This window comes from Castor canadensis, chromosome 7 (genome assembly GCF_047511655.1).
Source record: "Castor canadensis chromosome 7, mCasCan1.hap1v2, whole genome shotgun sequence".
Lineage (NCBI taxonomy): Eukaryota > Metazoa > Chordata > Mammalia > Rodentia > Castoridae > Castor > Castor canadensis.
This window is the reverse complement of record NC_133392.1, coordinates 43,088,193-43,110,669: the sequence shown is the minus strand read 5'-3', so window position 1 is coordinate 43,110,669 and position 22,477 is coordinate 43,088,193. Positions and strand designations below refer to the sequence as shown.

At 38.8% G+C, this 22,477-nt stretch overlaps 1 protein-coding gene across 5 annotated transcripts in view; it reads right to left on the bottom strand.

Annotated features, from left to right (window-relative positions):
• Positions 1–22,477, bottom strand: part of Asah2 (N-acylsphingosine amidohydrolase 2) — an 84,299-nt gene that overhangs the window by 42,914 nt on the left and 18,908 nt on the right. For 3 of the 5 annotated variants that reach the window (XM_074078840.1, XM_074078841.1, XM_074078842.1), the window contains exons 3-8: positions 20,778–20,909; positions 17,743–17,897; positions 16,157–16,306; positions 10,969–11,145; positions 8,499–8,626; positions 7,191–7,268 (exon numbers count right to left, since the gene is read on the bottom strand). In XM_074078840.1, coding sequence (XP_073934941.1) covers positions 7,191–7,268; positions 8,499–8,626; positions 10,969–11,145; positions 16,157–16,306; positions 17,743–17,897; positions 20,778–20,904 — 815 coding nt within the window. In that variant the 5' untranslated portion in view covers positions 20,905–20,909. The remainder of the gene's footprint in view (positions 1–7,190; positions 7,269–8,498; positions 8,627–10,968; positions 11,146–16,156; positions 16,307–17,742; positions 17,898–20,777; positions 20,910–22,477) is intronic. The other 2 variants (XM_074078843.1, XM_074078844.1) reach the window with 1 other exon arrangement.

The window sequence follows — 22,477 nt, the reverse complement described above, 5'->3', positions numbered from 1 at the left end:
TAGAAACTATCTGAGTGAAGGGTAGCAGATTTTAAAAGCATTAAATACAACACAGGATTAAATCCAAAGTAAACTGTGGATGATGAATGGCAAGATCCATTGGCTATAACAAATGTTCCACTCTTGGAGGGGGAGGCTGTGCATGTGTTGGGGGAGGAAGTCTATGGAAACTCAGTGTACTGTCCACTCAACTTTGCTATAACTATAAAACTGCTCTAAAAAATTTGGTAATTAAAAATAATAGTCTGTCAAGCAACAACTATGCCAAGAACTGATACCATGTCACTTCTGCGATTTCTCATTGATCAAAGCAGTCACAGACCAGGACAAGAGAAGTCATCTCCTCTTATTAATGGGGCATGGCAAAGTCACTTTGGATCAATGGTATGGGACAAGAGGTGTGGTTGCATTGCTGTGAGCAACACTGGAAACTGCCATCTGCCATCTAAAGATATAATTTTTAAATCTCTATCAATCCAAAAATGGGTGAGAAGTGAGAAAGGAGGAAAAAGAAGTATTGAAGAAGAGAGAGAAATGGCAGAGTGGGGAGATACAGAAAAGTCCACACACATAATAATCACAGTTTCTGAAATAAATGCTAAACTCACTCATAAAGAGATGAAGATTGTCAGACTATAAAGCAAATAATTAAAGCTATGCAATATTCATAAGACATTCCCCTAAAATCTAAGAACAAAGAAGATTGAAAGAAAAATACAAAAATATATACTTGACAAATTTTATCCTGCAAAGAACTGTACTAACTATATTTTCATGAAACAACATGGACTTGGAGACAAGGAAAATCATTATTAAATATGAAAAGGGTCACTACAAAAACAAACAAGTAATTAAAAAACCACCTGATCATCTCAGTACATGGAGATAACATGGTTAACATTTTTTTTGGCAGTACTGAGGTTTGAACTCAGAGCCTCACGCTTGCTAGACAGGTGCTCTACCACTTGAGCCACTCTGCCAGCCCTGTTTTATGTTGGGTATTTTCAAGATAGGGTCTCTCAAACTATTTTCCTGCGCTGGTTTTGAACCACAATCCTCCTGATCGCTCCTCCCAAGTGGATAGGATTACACCTGGCAACATGCTAACATCTTTACAGAATAATATAGAAACTTTTACAGAACAACCTTTTAGCCATGCTCACTTTTCACTGCATGTCCCACACAGGAAGACGAACAGAAGCAAATGCACTTGACTATGAACCATAGTTGATTTGGGGTAGTATAATTTTGAGTTAATTCTTGTTCTTTCTAGTTTCCTATATTTTTCAAGTTTTTTATGGTAAGTACATCTTATTTATGCACTGAAAAGTAAAACTCAGACTTCTTCAGGTTAAGAACTGTCCCAATATCCAACAATCAAGTAAGTCCAATATCTTCTGCCAACAGGATTTTATGGTTTTGTTGTCCAACTTGGAACAATCTAACTTACACAGCAAACCTAATTTATCTCTATTATCAGCCAATTATCACTACAGTGACATCAAAAGCCCTTAGCAAGCACTTCACTGTTCATGAGTGTGGACCAGACATAGAATGAGCACCCAGGATGCAACCATAACCTGTGCTCCAGGAGAACATATGCAGTGGGAAGGGAAATTGGAGCAGGAAAACTGCATCGAGCTTCAGAGCAACTTAGAAGGGGTAGGACAGGGAAGAAGGATGCAGTGCAGGATATAGGGACAGAGAGCAAGGGCTTTCAAAACCAGTTAAAGTTGCTGGACAAAGCACTTATGAAAGGTGAGATGGACAAAAAGAAGGTCAAGAATGATTGGGTCAGGGCATGGTGGCTCATGCCTGTAATCACAATTACTTGGGAGGTAGAGATAGAAAAGTCGAGGTCAGCCCAAGTGAGCTCATAAACAAGCTTGGTGCCAGTGGTTCATGCCTGTAATCATAGCTACTCAGGAAGCAGAGATCAGGAGGCTCGTGCTTTGAAGCCAGCCTGGGCAAATAGTTCAAGAGAAAAAAAAGTCACAAAAGTAGGTTTGGTGGAGTGGCTCAAGGTGGAGGCCCTAAGTTCAAGCCCCAGTACTACAAAAAAAAAAAAAAAAACCAAGCCTGGAGTGGTCATGTATGCCCATCCCCACAAACAGGAGGTAAAGATGGGAAGATTGCGGTTGAAGACACCAGGAAAAAAAGCAAGATTCTATCTTAAAAATAAACAAAAGCAAGGACTGGGGGCATGGTTCAAGTGGTAGAGCACTGGTCTAGCAAGCAGAAGACTCTATGTTCAAACCCTAGTATTGCCAAAAAGAAAAAGAAAAAAAAAAAGGTTTAGTGAAAGGCAGCCACTTAACTTTTAACACTTGCTATCTGAGAGGGGCCAAGTGGACTGAGGAGAGAGTAGACAGGGTACAATAGAGAAAGCCATAGAGAAAACACGTGAGACATTGTAATTCCAAACAGCATAGCTACAGATGGTAGACACACAACTCATGTCTGAGTTCTACGATTTAATATCATCTGAATAAATTAATGTAATTCCACAAATTGCATTTTTCTCAGTTTATTCAAATTTTTCAAATAGCTTGCACAAGTCACTGGCCCTGTTGTTTTTAAAATGTGCTGTTACTATCTTAAACAAACAAAAATATCTTTTTCCAAAATTGAAGGACAGGAAGGTACAAACAGGTCCCATCTGGGGGTTGGTACCGTGGGAGGGAGAAGGACATAAGGAAAGGGTGAAGAAGGGTGAATGTGGTAGAAATATTACTCACTCCTGTATGAGGTAGAAAAATGAGACCTGCTGAAATTATTCTAAGAAGGGGAGGAGGAGAAATAAAGAAGAATGAAAGGGTGAATCTAACTAAGACATACTGTAAGCACTTTTGTAAATGTCACAGTGCACCACCAGCACAACAACAATATGCTAATAAAAAAAAAATAAGAATGTGCCTTTAAAGATCCCCCCTTACAAGACCCCTTTCTGTAAGAATTAAAAGATTTGCAAAGTATAAAACAGAAGGCAGTGGAGCAACCTTTCAAAGACCTGCTCAGTCCTTCCTTATAGCACCAGCAAACAGGAAGCAAGTCATACTAACTCCTAGGGGACCAAAACGGGGGAGGCGAGGGAGGATCCAGGTTGCTCCTGCATACTCAGGGCAGAGCACTGGGCAGGAGCAGAGGTAGGCGAAGGGAAGACGGGCAAGACCATGCTGTGCTACTGCTTCATACCTGAGGAAACGAGGCCACACTCCCACAGCTGTTTTCATAGGGTGACTGTATGCCAACAGGCTCTTCCTCATCAGAGCTACCATTCAGGTTACCTGCCCTTGGGACCTTGTTTTCCCTTTCTGAAACCTCGTCTTGCTATCTTCTTCATAGCTTCCTCATGAACATGCTGTCTTAATATCAGGACTTCTCAAGATCCAGGATGTCCCCTTCCCTGGATGACAGACTCCAAGGTGACTTCCAGAGTATCCCAAAGCAGAATTTGTAAATGCTACACAGCTTCTATTCCAACTCAGATATCAGAGCATCCCAACTATGTCCTCTATGTCTGGACAAATATTACATAGTGCTTTTGCTTAAGGAGAAAAAAGGCAAAAAGATAGAAATACTTTCCTGACATAGACAGACCAACTAGAGCAAATGGATGGTTGAAATTGCAGAGGGTTTTATAAAGCAGTTTCACGTAACACAGCCTTACTTCGTTCTTCAGGTCTCTGCTTTCCCTAATTCTTTGACAGCTCACTTAAAACACTTTAATGATTTTCCACTTCTCTTTGTATAAAGACCAAAATCTTTATCTTGTCAATTAATCTCTAACTCTGGCTCATGTGCTTTGCCCCTGTGTCCTCTGTACTCCAGACACACTGACCTCCTATCAGTTCTTCAAACAGACCATGGGGCTTTTGCAAATGCTTCTCCACGTGTGGAAAATACCTTCTCCATCCCCCATTTTGCCAGTTAACTCTTACTCTTCCTTTTTTCAGCTACATTTTCATCTTGTCAGCCAAATATTTTCCATTCTCTCTGACAAGGTCAAAATCCTCTAAGATAGCCTTACATACATTCTTTTCTTAGCACTAAACCTAATTATAATTTTAAAACATAACACTTAGCTTAGCTCAACTATAAAATTTTATGTGTCTCCATAGGGTAAATTCCTGTAAAGGCAGCAACTTTGTCCATTTTTGCTCATGGTTATATGCCTAGGACTAACTTGGTTCGTGACATGCATATTCCACAGACATTTAATAAATGAATGAGAAAATAATAATCTCTGTGTAGAGAGAAGATATAGGATATCCACATTTAAGAAATGTGGAAACTTCATCTAAGAGAATGTAAAGGATTTGCTCAAAGAGCACAAACACAGGCATTTGAGCCCAGCGTAGTTGACTCCTGATTTCAGGGACAGGGAATGCATCATTCCAAGACCTGAAAGCATTGCATGGTATGAGAAGCCTGGTGCAGACACACTGAGTGAGGAAATGAACGTTGGAAGGAATTAATTATAGACTTCAGCACAAAAAGAGTAGTCTTGGCTGTGACATTGAGCAGGTCACTTCACCTTTGTTCTACAGCTGAAGGCTGATAGACCCCAGGATCTGAATTCTGAGATTCTGCACTTGCAAATTCCTCACAGCTTGGGATTCTACCTAACAGCAGGCTCTACACGTGCTGGCAGAGTTCTTCACAGGCCATATTTGACTTGATGTTTTGGATCATTTTTAATGTATTCACACAGCAATTACAGCAGTGCAACAAGAGGCAATTGCAGGAGCAATTACATCCGGGACAACATATGGCAGCTGTAGAAACAATGGAAAGTTATTGCAGGATGTTAAGCACAGCATCTGGAAAGGCTTTGCTATGACCTTGACAGTTGACCCTGGGACTTTCAGATACCTAATATAGTTGTTCACAAAGGAACAAAGAACATCTGGCCAAAATGTTAGCATCTTTAGGTGTCTATTCCCATTGTTAAGTGATTCAGAAATTAATAAAAGGGAATCGTGAATGGTTTTAATCATTCAGCAAAGAAATTAAATAGAAAGGGAAAGGTTTTCCCTTTTTTTCCTATAAGGGAAAGTCACCTTCTTCCCACAAATATGGGATACTCAGCATAACTAGGCAGAGATGTATGTTTTTGTCCTGACCCTCCCCTAACCAAAATGCACACTAATGTGCTCTGTAATCTAGAGTGTGCTGAACTTTCCAGCTTACTTCTCTCCCACTCTCCGGCCTGGCACACATTCCATCCTCACAACTCACTATTTCTCATGCCTCCCAGAGAAACCCTTGACTCCTCAAGGTCCAGCTCAAATGTCATTTTCTCTCAAGAAATGCCCTCCAGAAGAACTCAGTGCCCCTTCGTCCACAGACCCATGGCATTTATTTATGCCCACATGACAGCACCATTGGTCATCTGACTCAGGTTATGGTTATTTGTCTATCTGCTTATCTTGTCTCCTGCCTCAATCATCCTGCCAACCTGTAAGGCCCTTGAAGATAAGAACCATGCCTTATTTATCATGTCATACCCCAAGCATACAGTTGCATGCCTGACATTTAGAAATTCTGAGTCAAATGATACATTTAGTATAAGGGAAGACAGAGTCTTATCAAGTCATCCCATATAGCAGTTTATCAGAGAGTTTAGTGACCAAAGCAGCTCTAATGCTACGAATTTTAAATACATTTTGTTTTGTTTTCTTTTGTTTCTAGACAGGGTCTGGCTATGTAATCCAAGATGTCTTCTAATCTATAATCCTCCTCTCACAATCTCCTGAGTGCTGAGATTATAGGCACATGCACCAAAAACCATGCACAGCCTCAAGTACTCCTCTATTCCAATAATGGAGTTATTTTGAAGTTATCCTATACCTTTATTTTTAGCTAAAATGATTATATTTTTTCCATATTAAGCACAGAGCCAGAATGTTGCTAGCATTACTTATTTAATCCTCAACAACTAGATAAGCTATTACCATTGCCACTTTCAAATAGGTTAGCTTGAGGTCTAACTAGATAACACTTCTCCCAGACACAAGGTAAGTAACAGGCAAGGATAGCATTTGAACCCAAGTCAACCTTACCAAAACCCTGAACTCCTAATCACCATGGTGTTCTCTACCTTGTTTTACAGCTATCTCTGGTGTGTGAGTCACAGTCTTTATTTTCCTTCAATACTTTATTTTTAATTTACTCTTTTTCTGGTGCTGAGGATCAAACCCAGAGCCTTACACATGTAATTTTTTTTTAATATTTTAATTGTACTTGTGTAGAATCTTTTACTGAAATATTTTATAATTCTACTTGGCAGCCCCTTCATTACTGCTCTAACACTTATTATCAATATTTTAAGGACTCACTTCATTCCACAGTATGCTCAAAAAATGCTTAGAGTTCAGAAAACTGAGAGATAGAATATGACTTGTCTAAAGTCACATTGATAATGGTGACAGCCCAGAGTGACCCAAGAGCGCCCATATCTTTCATTAGGGCATTTTGTAGCATTTGTGCATCTGCAGATAAAGGTGTCTAGAATTACGTTACTTTCCTGTCAATACCTGGGTCAGTCTGATGCAGTGACCAAAGTCACATAGGAATCTAAATGCCTTCTCTTCCAAGAAAATCAAATCTTTGTGTTTTCCCAAGTGTTTCACAAGCCTGATAACAGTACTAAAGACTATGCTGAGCTGTGATTTTACCTCATCTGCAGCCTGTAAGTGGCCACAGTTCCACTGTCCCTAATTGGTACTGTCCTGCATGAGGGACCTTTTAGGAAAACACAGGTCAAGAATCCCAAACCCATATCACTTGCCTGGTTGGTCAGGTTATTTTCTCATTTTATCAAAAGGTAACTGTCCACCATCACAGAAGATTTCACGTGAGATCGTGATAAAATAATAAGCTAAGCATTAACATTTGCTGAGTCTTTATATCATATGTCAGATGCAAAGCTGAGCTCTTTATCAGGATCTCTTGCTAGATTCATCCTCATATTAACCCTGCCTTACAAATGAAGCGCTAAGCCCTGAGAGGCTGACAAGTTTGCCCAAGGTGCCCTGGTTGAATCTCAGCTGTATCTGACTCCAAACCTGGAATCTAAACCACACAACTTATTTTCAATATCCACTAACACTATTATAGTCTCTTTTCTTACCCCAATAGTTAGGGAAAGATACCCAACATATTTTTTGAAGGAAGAAAGAAAATACCTGATAAGGCCCAAGTCGTCTCCATTCAAATCTACCATTTTCAAGAGTAGCATTTCCTTGTCTGTATTTGAAGAATACCTAGTCAGCAAAACAAAGAAACTTAGGTCTATGTTAGAGTGGCCTTCATGCATAACAAACCACAAAAGTTGATCTAGAAACAAAATGTCTCTTATCAAGTGAGATTCCTGACTAGTGATAGTCTATAAACTTAATGTGGTACCTCATTCATCAGGTGAGGAAGGGGTTTGCAATTGTGATCAATATAAGGGGAACCAGATTAACTAACTATAGCTGAAATACATATTTCAAAATAAACACCTTTGAAATATATTAAAGAATATGCATGCAAATACAAATTGTAAAGCAGTTAAGTTGAAACTGACATTTTACTCTGCAATGCCATAGTAGCCAAGTACTTCTCTTCTGTTGAAAGTCTAGTTCATCACTTTAAAAAACAGTAATAGCCAGGTGTGGTGGCCTACATCTATAATCCCAGCTACTCAGGAGGCAGAGATTAGGAGGATTGTAGTTTGAAGGCAGCCATGGCAAAAAAAAAGTGAGTAAGACTCCACTTCTACCAATAAACTGGGCATGGTGGTACATGCTGTCATGCCAGCTACTCAAGAGCATAGGTATGAAGATGGTGGTCCAGGTAGGCCCTATACAAAAAATAATTAAAGCAAAAAATGGCTGGGGGTAGCCTAAGTAGTAAAGCATCTGCCTAGAAGCATGAGGTCCTGAGTTCAAATACCAATACTGAAGAAAAAAAAACACAAAATAATTATCTCCTTTAGTTGTTCCATTTAGTTATATTTGTTTTGTTTCTTGCTCTTCCTTTTAGATTCTATATTCTTTTATCATCTCTCTCTTGCCCCACTGTCATGGATTAAGATGATTTCTTCTGGATATCAGGTAATAAAAGATCTATTCATGAAAAAATATGTGCTATGCACATTTTATCTCCATTTTACAGATGAGGAAGCAAAGCACCAATAAAATAAGATAAGTAAATTCCTAAGGTCACACAACTAGAATGTAATAAAGTTAAGCTGAGACTACAGTTGTGCCCAGAGTCCTTCAAACGTTCACATAGCTCCCACAGCCAACAAGGTACAACATGTACTAAGAAAAACAATGAAATTCATCTTTACATTCACTTTTTGTTTCTGCTTGTCTTTAATATGTTCAAAAATTATCTTAGCTTTAAAACTTCCCTAGAACCCCACCATCTATTATATCTGTGGACTAAGATTCTGTTGCTGTTCTCTAAAGGGAATGCAGTGGTACCATTTTGATAATTTCCCTCACCTTTCTCTCTCTGACTGTGGATTCTGAAAGTAAGAGGTAGGACTTCGGTTGATCTGCACACCAGCAACGTTTCCTTTATTGATAAAGATTTTGCCTGGTTTCATATTTGTGTGTGCTATCTCAATGCTCTGGAAGTTAAAAGAAAAAGAAGTTGTAAGCTCAAACATCCTGGTGGGGATAACGACTTAGTCAAGGTAAACAAAAGAGCCCTGTGGACAATTTTGTTTGTCGCTATAGGATAAAAGATAGAGAACCACACAGTTGGTGTCATTCTGGAGACAAACAGAAATGACCTTCGCAGAAAAAGTGCTAATATAGAAACTTGGTGCCAATTAACTGCTTAGCCCCACAAACAGCTCCACTTTCTGGTCTCAGCTCTGCTGAGCCACGCATAATTTGACATTTCAGATGGTCAAGTGGGAGATTTAATGCTTATGACTTTGGGACAAGATTTGTTAGCATATACGTGGTCCACCCTCCTGCTCTTTCCATCCCACCATCCTATAAGGTAGAATTTTTAAACATCTATGATTGAGAACCATTGTGAGATGCATTTTTTGTCATAACTTAACACACATCAACATACACATCCTAAGGCAAATATTCACAGCCTAAACCATACCCTTAAAGTGTATTTAATACTTCTTGTGACCATGACATTTATTTTAAACCATTGTTAGCCATAGTATAAAAATGTAAAGAAAATTCTGCCTTTGCTAGCTGGATCCCTGAGTTTAAGGGGTGACTTTGTGAGGAAAAATAGAGAGGCTAAACCTGGAAGACCAAGAAATGAAGAAAAACATTAATGAGAACCCTGCTGAGGAAAACAGACTGGGTTACTCTGTGTTGTATAGAACAACAGCATCAGGCTGTGCCTATGTTTGAGTTACTCCATTTTATAAAGCAACAGTTTAAGCCTCAGTCACTCCATTTTGACTAGAAGTGAAAAGATAGAATGACTCTACATCATGTTTATACAAGTAAACAACAGGCATCTGCTATCACAATATGAGGCACAAACTGATAATTTATTTGTGCCAATAAATAATTATATCTATAAACATATCAAATGATATCAGAAATGCCAGACACGTGAGTTCATCAATTACACCAGATGTGATCCCCTTACCTGGGACTATAAAAGAAGGAGTACTTCAAGACTGAGATGTGGCAAGCACACTGACTCATAACCTGGTTACTCCTCATAAGCCTTATCTAGGAAAATTGGCACAGTGAAGGACCTCTGCCTCTGTTCCCAGATTCCAGCTCAAATGCAGCAGCTTCCCCTGCCTATGACACACAGCCCACTCTCAGCTGACACTTGAAACCACCTACTGCCTGGACCTGCATTTGACAACTATACACCCTGAATAGCTCTGTGTCTGGGGCTCATAAAACTTCCCCTCTGGTCTCTACAAAGACTTCCTTATATCTGTATCAGCTCTCTACCTGTGCAGTCCCTCTAAACTCTGCAGCCTCTTTAACCCTTTTGTAGCTATTCTATAACACACACACACACACACACACACATAATTGTGCAAAGTGTAATGTGTGGTCCAAGAGTTAATATTAGTAATTAAGATTGTAATACAAGAACCTGTGATTACTAATAGTCATGACTACCAAGTGAAATCAGTAGTACATGGCAAATTAAAGTCAAGGAAATTGACATAGCATTCTAAATTCTAAAAGAAAAAAGGAAAAGTACATTAAAATGTTAACTTCTAAATAATCTGTCTTTAGATTTTTTTTGAGGGATGGGGTTGCAAATAGGTACTCCACTGCTTGAGCCCCACTTCTAGCCCATTTTGCTCTGGTTATTTTGGAGATAGCGGTTTTGCCAAGTATCTGATAGGGCTGATCTCAAACTGCAATCCTCATAATCTCAGCCTCCCAAGTAGTTAGGACTATAAGTGTGAGCCACCAGAGCCTGGATTTTCTCTAGATTTATAGAAGCAAAAACATTTGGTGATCTTCAGATAATCAGAATGTATAATGCCCCTCCTTGTTTAATTCAATTCTGTGCATCAACTAACACAGATTGCTGTGATGTGTAACTACAGAAAAATAATGTTTGCAACTAGTCCCAGGATGTCAATGTCCATTGTAATGTTCCGGCCAGAAGGGGTGAAAAGGGATACATGCCCTGGATTAGGAAGGCTCAGCTCAACAGGAAGTCTTCCTAACATTGTTCCACTGTCCTCCTTTTTCTTCCTATAAAAGCCTTTTCCCACCTGAGTGCTTTAAGATGGGTGATGAGGTGATGATAGCTTCCCTCCCCAACTACTGGCTTTTGAGTGGCAAACAGACAAACTTGGATCTGATAACATTAGGAAGTAGAAAAAAAAGATAGGTTCTATGGTTATGCTCAGACCAGGATCCAAAGGGAGTTTCTCTGTATCACACCACACCACTCCTAAAACATCTGTAAGCAATGGTAAAAAAGAGAATCTGAAGGCTCTTTGCCTACCTTCACGATACCAGTGACCATGTACTCAAAGGTTCGATTGCTGAATCCTTCACTGGCAAGGACAAATATGGTGTACTGAAAATATCCTGCGGGACCCGAGTGGGTATGAGTACCACTCAGGATAACATTGTCTCTTCTGTACAGAGATCCATATTTACTCTGCAGTCTGCTCAGGACCTGCATGGAAAAAAAAATAGAAGAAGAGGGATAACATAGGCGCTCAATCACTGGTGTGCCTCGTTGACATCCCTTTCAAGTGCCTTTCACTCTGTGCTTGAGTGTAGCATCACAGTAACAAGCACAACAACAGTAGCCATTTTATAGATTATTGCTGTTTCCATGTAAATCTCTAAATATTTTATTCATATTACGTCATTTAAAAATATTTACAACAAGCCCAAGAAACAGGTATTATTAGCTTCAGTGTTAACTGAGAATATTGACATGTATAGAAATTACACAATTTTCCCACTGATGTAATAGGTAACAAGGCCAAATTCCAGATCTGAGCCTTTCTAACCAGTACCCTTACCAATTCATCATTTAACTCTTAATATTAACATGCAGGCACCTGTTCTAAGCATGAGTAATACAACAAATTGCTACCTGGAAGATTTCTTTATTCTAATGAAGAAGAAAGACAATAAGCAAATAAATATGCAATATTATATCATATAGTGATAACTGCTAGAAGAAAAATATTCCTATAGAAGGAAGAAGGTAGTGATTGACAATAGTGAGGAAAGATCTTTGAAAGGGGGCTCTAATACAAGTCAGAATTGCCTACCCCAGCCACTCTGGGATTTTCAACCCACAGAAACCCCCAGCAGTAATACAAGATTATTATTATTTTGAGCCCCTAGGAGTTTGGATAATTTATTGTTTAACACAGATAGATAATTCAAATATTCTCAATAACTGCTCATTGCATTTGTCAATGAATATCCAAATGCATGATTAGTGCTTTTCTGTGATACACATGCATCAAGAAAATAAAGAGAAAAATGAGTAATACTGTTGAGTATATATTTCTGATCTGTTACCAATCTGAATTTTGGTATTATTGTGGCTTCTTTGTGACAGATCATTAAAATAATCCAGCAAAAGTGTCAAACCCAAAGCAACTATTAAAACTACTAAATGTTTATCTTGAGTATGATCTAGACAATCTGATAAACTCTCTGAAAAAAGCCCTCATTTACATTATTTGCCAATTTCTGTGATGCCATGGTCAGTTTCAAGGTACCAATTTAACAACCAGCTCACAACATTCCTGAATATTTAATAATTGGTTCTCATGAGTTTGTATAACCTGGTCTGTCACATCACTGGCTCATAGAGGAGTAGCAGCGTATGTGCTGTAGACGTGACATATAGAAAAGCATCCATTCAATCTCTTCTACACAATCTCATTCCAGTCATGTAGTCATTAAAGCATAAAGAAGATTTTGCAAACTATCTTTTCTCTTTAACCTCTCCACACACCAAAGACCAAATTGTTAAGTTACCATGTTCATATTAGAATGCTGTTACACAAAATGAATATGTAGAGGAAATATGATAGAACACAAGTACCATCCCTCTGACCAAGTAAGCCCTCATTCTCTATCCTAATGGGTTTCTATGCGCCTTCTAATTGGCCCTAACTCAATCCCCAATTCCTTATCCCGCCCACAAATTCTCCCACATGATAACTACTATACTTATGAAGAATGAAAATAACCAATAATGGGACACGATGAAGCTGAACCAAAGACGAAAGCTAATGTTCTGATAATTCTATAACAAAGACAGGAATGTAGTAGAAAATAAGAAATGCAAGTCAACATTAAAGCTCACTGTTATCCTAAAGAACAATAATATTAGGATTTTAGAATTAAATGGATTTCTTCATGTCTGTTCAAAAATCAAGTTCTTAAAGAAATAGTAATTATGAATCTTGAACTTTAGAACAAAAAAGACCATAAACAGCATATAGGACTCTTTTCCTAAACCATAGTCCCGATAGAGGACCAGACACATGGGACTACTGGGGAAAAGAAAAGAAAAAAGAAATTAAATATTCAATCATACAATAACCATGCCTGCAAATAGCCATTTTAAGCTATGTTTCCCCCTTCATGAAAGGAAAGATATTTTAACACAGAACAAAGCAGTTACATTAATGTGTCAGGCTAACTTCTATCTTCAGCTTCCATTCTATCTTCTTTACTGACACTCTTGGAAGCATGACATAGAAAGAGTTAGAAAACTATGGTTTTTCTGCCCAGCCTCACTGCTCAGATATCTTCCCAAATCTTCATTTCATGCTGGAAATGTCAGAAGTTTTAAATCTGCTTAATGTGTTATAAATAAGCCTAATGTTGTTTATTTAGCTACGTTTATTTTTTTCACACCTTCCCTTGCATTAACATGGGATAGCTAAGTGGGTTTATCTAAAGGTCTTCTCACTGGTCTCAAATTGCAGGAGAAAGCAAAAACAGGAAGAGATGGTTACACGGTGCTCACTATTGATTTGACAGCATCTACAAACCAACACATTAAACCCCTCTTCCCTCCTTACTCCACCCCCAAATTCTACCTTTTGACTATTCTATTTCTACTGATGGTCCACCATTCCCAGTCAGAACCCTCTTTCATTCCTCAGAAAATTGGTACAGTGCAGTGATAATGAGCTTGAACTCTAACACCAAAGTGTTTAAGCTTGGATCCCACCTGTGATGGTTCCCTGATGTGTAAACTTGGAGTAGTTGCTTGATCCTCTGAAACTTGGTTTCCCAATCTTTCCAGTGACATAATAACAATACCTTCCTCATAGAGATGTTTAGAAGGTTGACTTAATATATGTAAGTATATTAATATATGTAAGTATATTAAATGCCCTCTGTTTGAAAGACTTAGATTACTATTTTCCTAACTGAACTCTCGCCAATAGAACCCCAATACTAAAGAATCTGCTAGTTTGTGTACTCTCTTCTAATTCTACTTTATTCTAGTTCATATCAAATATCACCATCTGATTAATCACCCTAAAGCAAAGTTGCATTTACATCACTCCACCACTCAAAAGTTTTCTATGACTCCACATTACCCATAAAATTCAAAGCAACCTGGCATTCCAGGCCTTCCACAATTATGACCAAAACAACTTTAAGGTGCATTTCCATGCAACTACATACCTCCATATGTCCTAACAGAACTCCTCTATCCCTTCAAAAAAGAAGACTATATCTCTCCCTTGCTACTTTCTGTGTTCCTGCTGTCCCTTTCACCTGATCTCTCTCCTGCTCCATTTTAACCATCTAAAATTCTGCACACTCAAGTGTCATTTCTGCTATGAAACTGTTTTCCTAATTTCCATTTCCTGAATCTCTTTGTGGCAGTCTTAAAAGGCTATATGTCCACAAATTATTTTATACTTCTCCCTTCAAAAGTTAAAGATTAATTTTCTTACTCTTACATGAGGGCTGGACCTAGTGACTTGAGGAATAGAACAGGGTAATGATGTACAACCTCTGAAAGTAGGTCATAAAATGCACTATGGCTTCTTCCTTGCTTTTTCTGTTGAGTCACACCCTCTGAAAGAATCCATCAGGATTCCAACAACCACAGGCGTGAACCCTCTTGGGAGTGGATCTTGAAGCCCAACTCAAGCCTTCAAATGTCTGAGAACCACTTAGCCAAGTCCTGACTCACAGACCATGTGGGATAAAATGTGTTTGTCATGCCACCATATTTTGGGGGTAAATTACTACACAAGATAACTAATATAATATACCGCTGTACTTTACTCTAGTAAATTGTTATCTCTGTTTTTCTGTTACAGTCCTTCTTCCTAGGCCTCAACTCCTACAGTGACCTCATAGGAGATGGAGGTTATGACCCAATTAACTATGTATCCCTGCAGTGACTAGAAAAGTGCCTTACAAAAAGCAAGTGGTCAAGACATTTTTCCCTGCAAAAGAATATCTCTTTTAAGAATGTGGGCTCTGAGATCACATGTGTTCATAACCCAGGTCTGAAGTTACTTATTCACAAGATGGGAATAGCAGCAGAGTTATCTCAGGGTTTTGTTGTAAGCACAGGAGGGAGAAAAATACTTAACTCCCTACTCCTTCTGTTTCCACTGATAGGAGAGGCTTTCACTCCACTTCCAGAAAGGCACAACATTGGGGTAGAGTTTTTAGGCCATCTCATCACCAACAACACACTGACCCCTCCACACAGCAAAAGCAGCAAAATGTTCCATAGGTGAGACTGAAAGAACACAACACCGCACTGGCCAACACTGACAGTCATGTTCTGGTCAGTGCTCCAACCTCTGCTCTTTATCACATTCACAAATATGTGAGCAGATAACAACAGTGCACTTTCACTCCTGGTGACCTGATCCTGTATAGAAAATATAACTGGGTCAGGTCTTCAAAACTGGCTTAGAGAGATAGAGCTGAAAACCCATGATGATCATTTTATTCTGATCCCCTCTTCCTCCCTGCCTGTCTTTCTGTTTTTCTCCTCTGGTTCCTTACAGGCCTTAGGCAATCCAAGAATCTTCCATGTACCTTTCTCTAAACTCAACTCTTCCCACAAGTAGGTACCAAGGTCTAAATTTAGGGAAAATCCTAGAAAAGTTTACCACATTCTACAGTACAGTTTAAAGATTAAGACAGCTGATGCTATATTCTTTTTAAACTGTTGTTATAGAAATTTTCAAACTCATACAAAATTACCTGAATAATATAATGAACCCCCATGTGTCTATCACCCAGTTTGCAATTACCAATTCTTAGCCAACCTCATTTCGATGTTGTATTTTAATTTTCATCTAATACTTTGCTTCTATTCTCAGTTGCCTGAGAACTTGAAGGAGAGGTTAGTGATTAATTGTGCTCTCAAATGTCTAACCTGGATGATTAAATGACAGCGTATCTGTGAAGGTCACCTGGAACACAATAAGCTTTCAAAAAATATTAGAGTTCCTAATGATGATGAGTGAGCAGGAGGACTGAAATCAAGTTTTGATCAAGATGATTTAGAGTGAGGAGTGTCTTCCTTGTACAATTGTCAGCTAGACTGTCAAGAGCTTAATGTTGAAGGGAGGAGGAACTCAGTGAAGAAACTAAGAGTACATTTACCCACAAACTTTTCTTTAAGTCATATCATTTTTTTTCTCCTCTCAATTACTTACCTCTAGCCTGAGTCGTTGAGATACCATGCCTACTTCAACACTGACAAACACAATTCGATTTGACCCATCGGGTTCCGCCAGGATGAAAGCCCTACTGTACAGCCTTGTGAGGAGACCCTGTGCATTCTGGCCAGACTTGCCGAATCCCATCTAAGGAGAAAGAGAGATTCAGAGTTATTCTGTCTCATTCCCCTACTACAAGAAACCAGGCACAAACATATGAAAGCAGACTTTTCAGAAAGACAAAGATAAAATCTACATGACCCTGTGAATGAGTGAGCTGATGTGCATGTTTTCAAAAATATAAATAAGTTAAAAAGTAAAAAACCATAAAGAGGGCTTAATCTGTGCAGAAAAATGTGAAGACAAAGTATTGATCAAAATGGTGGAAGGTATTCACTGGCATATGGGCAACAGGTGAGCTGGTGTGGCTCAGGAACCTCATTACTATACTGGAAACCTTGGGGGGGGGGTGACTAAAAAGAAGGAAGTACTTCCCTACCTTCACCTCACATTGCTCAGAAACATTTTAAAGATTGGAGGCTCTCTCACATTGGTTGTTTGTTGTGTGAGACTGTTTTCTGAAGAAAATGGCATCTTTATGATTAGGTACTCTTTACTGAGGATACCACCCTGACTTTAGCATGTTACTACTTCCTAAACTAAGTCAGATCACACACTCTTATGCCATGCCCTTTTTCTCACCATGCCATAAAACCCACCCATCAAAACTACACCCTGGCCTTCAGAACGTCCCCTCTACTGTTTGCATTACCCCTAATGAGTGTTCATTGGGGTTTCATGCTCCAGGTTCACTTTTCAGAACAGACAACTGAGAATAATTCTTAGACCCTAAAGATTATGTAGTAAAAGAGAGCAAATTTCAACAGACAATTTAATGTTTTGGTTTCCTCAGGAAGTGCTGACATAAATGGGTGTTTCCACCACCGTAGCCAAGAAGACATATGCTAGCAGTCAATAGGCCACCCTCACCCATAAAATACGACTGACATGATTTTGGCCAATACTTGATTTCCAGTTTTAACCAGAGTTGCATATATTTTTCAAGTGAGAGATCTAAAGTTTCAAATCTTCAATTCAGAGATTTTTCTGGCTTCTCTTGACAAAACAGTAAGATAGGAACGCCCTGAGCCCACCTTCCCACCCATAAAAAGTGACTGATTGACTTTGCAAAGGAGTTAGAATTGAATAGAAATTTCCCTCTTCCTTGTAGGATGATATTTCTAGTGCTAGATGAGAGCAAAGTCAATAGAAAGACTAGAAGATAGGGGTGGTGGTACATATCTATAATCCCAGCTACACAGGAGGTAGAGGATTGTGGTCCGAGGCCTACCTTAGGCAAAAATGCAAGAGTGCCAAGCAAAAAATAACTGGGTCCTCAAGTGATAGAATGCCTGCCTAAGAAGAGAGAGGCTCTGAGATCAAGTCCCAGTACCACTGGGGGTGGGGAGGAGAGATGGCAGGGAATTGAAGATAGTGACAATGTAATAATCAGGAATAAACGAGAGACAAATGCTAATAAAAACTGTCTCACATTCTCCTTAAGAAACCCAGCATTTACCTACCAAATTGATGTCTGATACTTGTCCTGTGCAGTCAGCTCGCCCAACACCAATATGGTAGCCACTGAAGTTCTGAAATAGCAGAGCCTCTGAGGTACTAGCCCCTGGAGAGGTTGTGGTGGCTGTGGAGTCCTGGGTGGTTGTAGAACCATGAATTCCTGAATCAAAAATAGAATAAGACATTTGAAAAACAACATTTTGGTCAATTTATTTGTTGGCATCAATTTGAATACATAGGCTCAAGGTGGGCACCAGTGGCTCACAGCTGTAATTCTAGCTATGTGGAAACCGAGATTGGGAGGATCACGGTTCAAGAACAGTGAAGCCAAAAAAGTTTGCGAAACCCCATCTCAATCAATAACTAACTGAGCATGATGACATGTCTATCATTCCAGCTACGATAATTGTAAAATGAGAGGAATGTGATATAGGCCAGCATGGGCAAAAAGCAAAACCCTATCTCCAAAATAACCAGGGCAAAAAGGGCTCCTGCCTTGTAAGCGGGAAGCTCTGAGTTCAAACTCCAGTACTGCCAAAAAAGAATACATAGGCTCAGGTTCCTGTGGAAAATCTTTATATATTCCCTTCTATATATAAGATGCACAGTGAGAAACAGGATCTGTTTGAAGTCAAAAGTCAAAGCAGAATCTTCTTCTTGGACTGGAAATGTTTGAGACTGTCAAGGACTCTGAAAAATGTCCTTCAACTTCTCATGAGCCTGTCCTAGTCACTCTTATCCACTTTCCCTGCCCTTCTATTCCCGCCAAAGAAAACATGTTCCAGGTTCCTGCCCTTTGACTTGCTAAATCCAAACTCTTTTCATTCTCTCCATTCAGACTCCTCCAACACTCCCTTCAAAATTGATCCATTTCCATCACACCTAAATCCAGCTCAGTAACTCATCTCCAGGAAGACATCCAGCTGTCTCTGTCCTGCTCTGGTCTTCCTCAGCATTCTAAGGCCTTTATTAATACAAACAAAATCAATGTATACTTGGTGTCATAGCCACACCTTGTTTCAATTATTGTCATATATATGTGTGCATAGTTATACATACATAATATACATAATTAATATACATATACATAATTATTTCTAATACACAAACACACATGAATACCAGGGAAAGCAGAATCACATAGAGATTAGCTGCATGTTCCAGAAACTACCTGGGTTTAAACCTGACTCTACCAGTTACTAATCAAACAAATTGCCTAAGTTATTTCACCCTAATTTTCTCATCTATATAATGAAGACAATAATACTCCTGTTTCATAGAGTAGCTTTAAATAATAACTATGTTAATACATATTAAAAATTTAGAACAATGTTGGTATATGACTTTGATTTTTTACATATTTAGACATTTTTATACACATTTGCTTTTTTGTTTATTTCCACCCCCAGGAGTAACCAAGGCAGTAAATATCAATATCACAAGGCATCAGTGATCAGAAAGACTTAGACAAAAGATTTATAGCTAACTTCTTCTGGGATCCTAGAATTTTGTAGCTAAAAAAGATTTTTGAAAGCACCTAATCCAACTTCCTCAGGTTTATAGATAAGAAAAATACAACTCAGAGAAGTAACAACCAAGATTTCATAAGAACATGTAATAAATCAGGTGCCAAGCCAGACCCTCAAACTCAGAATCTGATGCTTTTTCAACCAAATAAGAATCTACGTCTTCTCATCTCCAAGTCCACATTTTCTACATGACACCAGATATAGCAAGGAGGGAAGCAATATTTTTATTTTTGCTGCACTGCTACCAACCCAGAAATTTGATTCCAACTAAAGCCAAACTTAGCACATAGCCAAGGACAAATTCTCTATAATCTTGGGGTCTCGGTTTCCCTATGGAAAATGGCACCAAGATTAGGGCTTACTTTATAGGCATTTTGGAGAATTAGATGAGAAAATTATGTAGAATACTTACTATACTGCTCCACACAAAGAAACTATTCAATATGCAATAGTTACTACTATGAAATAATAATTCTTAATCACTTCCCTGAGTCTCTGCCTCCCAATTCTCTAATTTTAATAGATAAAACTAAATAAATCCCAAGGATACTTTCATTTCTCATAGACCAAGTCCCTGCTCTGCCCCCTGATCTCTGTTCTTCTGTATCCACAGGGAATTCAAGGCACTGGACATGACAGAAAATACTCTGAATAAAAGATGAGGTTACAAGTGGGAAAACTGAATTAAAAAATTCCATTTCCTTTTCCATTTTACTTTGCTGTAAGCAAATCCCACCTACCTTCTTTGCCCAGGGAACAAATATATATCCTAATACTAAAACAGAACTTCCATCAAAGACCCAATGCCAATATTGCCTCTAAATGCAACTTATACAGTTTTCTAAAACTAAACTTCTTTACAACATCATACACAAAAATATCAGAAGATATCCCAAAATCCTAATGTCCACCTTCTTTTGAAAATTCAGGAGATCTGAGACTTTGTAGCATGATGACAAGTACAAGGAGAGGCTGTAGGTCTCCTCCACAGAGTTTCACCTGCTCCCACCCTGTTCTACCTCTCTACTCTACCTTATACACAGCACCTGATTGGCCCTTGTAAGGATCTGAGTTTATGATCACCTTCCCTGAAGCTTTTAACAGACTAAGTAACATCTGGTGAGTCTTCCTTCTTTTGTTCCCAGAAGAAGATAATACCAAGAAGGAAGCAAAAAAGATTACAGGTGTGAAGCTGGTCTATGAAGGATCTTAGGCTATGTGTAGATGGATGAAAAAGCTAAGAATGATGGGGAGGGTGAATTCAAGAGCTTTGGTGAATGTCACAGTGTACCCCCAGTACAACAATAATGAAAAAAAAAAGAAAAGGAAAAAGCTAAAGGAAATTTGTGCATGTCAACAGAGTATTTGGGGACAAAGGTAAATGTAATAAAAACTGCTATCGATGCAGGAAAGGTAAGATGACTGTCCCAGGCTGCTATCAGCAGACACTATTTCTTAAAAAGTTTCCTACAGACCTAGAAGTAGCATCCCAGAGGCCCCATGACACTTGCCTTTGTGGTTTTCGATGGTCCCACTGGTGATAAACAAGAGGCTGAGAAGGGCCACTGTGATGGCAGTCATCATTACTAGGAGGAAGATCAGGAATATCTCCAATGTGGAGAAGGTACGCTTGGCCATTTCTCCTGAGGCAAAGCAAAGGTGGAAGAAACGTGGGAGAAGAAGAAAAAGAGAGAATCACACATTAAAATGCAATGTTCCAAGCTGCCCAATGCTAAGATGTCTTGGCTCTTTCATATTCATAGACGATGCCAAAGATGACAAGCACAGAGGACACTTATCCCTAGTTCCATGTCCCCAGCCCATGGTACAAAAAGCCAGCCAATTACAATACTTCTTTAAATGCTCAAATGCTCGGGTATCATTTCCAAATCCTTCTCAGAACAGTGCTCCTCCTGGCAAACGCCCTAAGGTAAAATCTATTTGGTTATATCATATTGCTTTTACCTATGGAAATGATGCTGTTTATGGGCAGTGCTCTGTCAACAAGGACAATTGAAACAAGTACTACTTGTACTCAGGAGAAGACTGGCTGGGGTTAGAGCTGCACTCTGTGGTCGTGGACAAAGTAAAATTATGTTGTCAGTGTTATGGAGGTAAACCCTGTAACTTTGGTCTTTAGATTCTACTTTCTATTCCAGGCCAATTTGTGCAAAAAAAAAAGTTTGCAAGACCCCATCACAACAGAAAAAAGCCATGCATACCAGTGAAGGTGAGAAAGCTAAAATAGGATTATAGTCCAAGCTAGGCTGGCTAAAGAAGCTAGACTATCTCAAAAATAACTCTGTTTTTGCTAGTCTCTAGCAAAAAAAAAAAATGCTAGAGGTGTTTTTCAAGTTGTTGAGCACCTGCCTAGCAAGCACAAAGCACTGAGTTCAAACCTTAGTACTGCCAAAAAGGAAAAGGAAAAAAAAAAAAAGGCAAGGAGATTGGCATCTCTGGTCTCAAGCCAAGAATTAGTAAAATTTCCTTTCAGTGATCAGAACAATGTATCATATTTTCCAAATACTATGTTTTATAACTGATTTCTTTACAAATTCTTTAAGTTGTTTTAGAAGAATTTGTCATCACTCAAAGTGACTACAGAAGCTCAAAGCTCATATAATGTAATGACAAGTATAATATGGTTATTAGAAAGTGGTTTTGAAGTCAGACCCCAGAATTTAAATCTCATTTGTGTCACTTATTGCTGACATTGGCAAATGTTCCCTTGACACTAAACCTGAGTTTTCTCAACTCCAAATAGACATATGATGACAATTTTAGCACCTTTATCTAGAATTCCCATAAAATAAAATGATATGATGCAATTAGCATGTCTTTTGCTCCATGGGAGGTAATAAAGATTCAAATACTAGCATGTTTCATTAGGTTTCAAAACAGCAACGACTCTGTGTTCTCCCCTGACTTTAATGAGAGTTTATAGGAAGCTAATGCTAATAGACTGTTAGAATCACAGGCAGGACCTTCACAGCCCACTTTCTCATGCTTTGGGAAATCTGACCAGTCATATGGGATTGGAGTCTCTTAACTTGTTCTCAAAATGAATCATTTGTGCTGGGAGAGTGGCTCAAGTGGTAGAGTGCCTGTCTAGCAAGTGCAAGTCCCTGAGTTCAAGCCCCAGTACTACCCCCAAAAAAAAAAAAAAACTCAAAATGAATCATTTGTGACTCAACTGCTGCTACCCAAATAG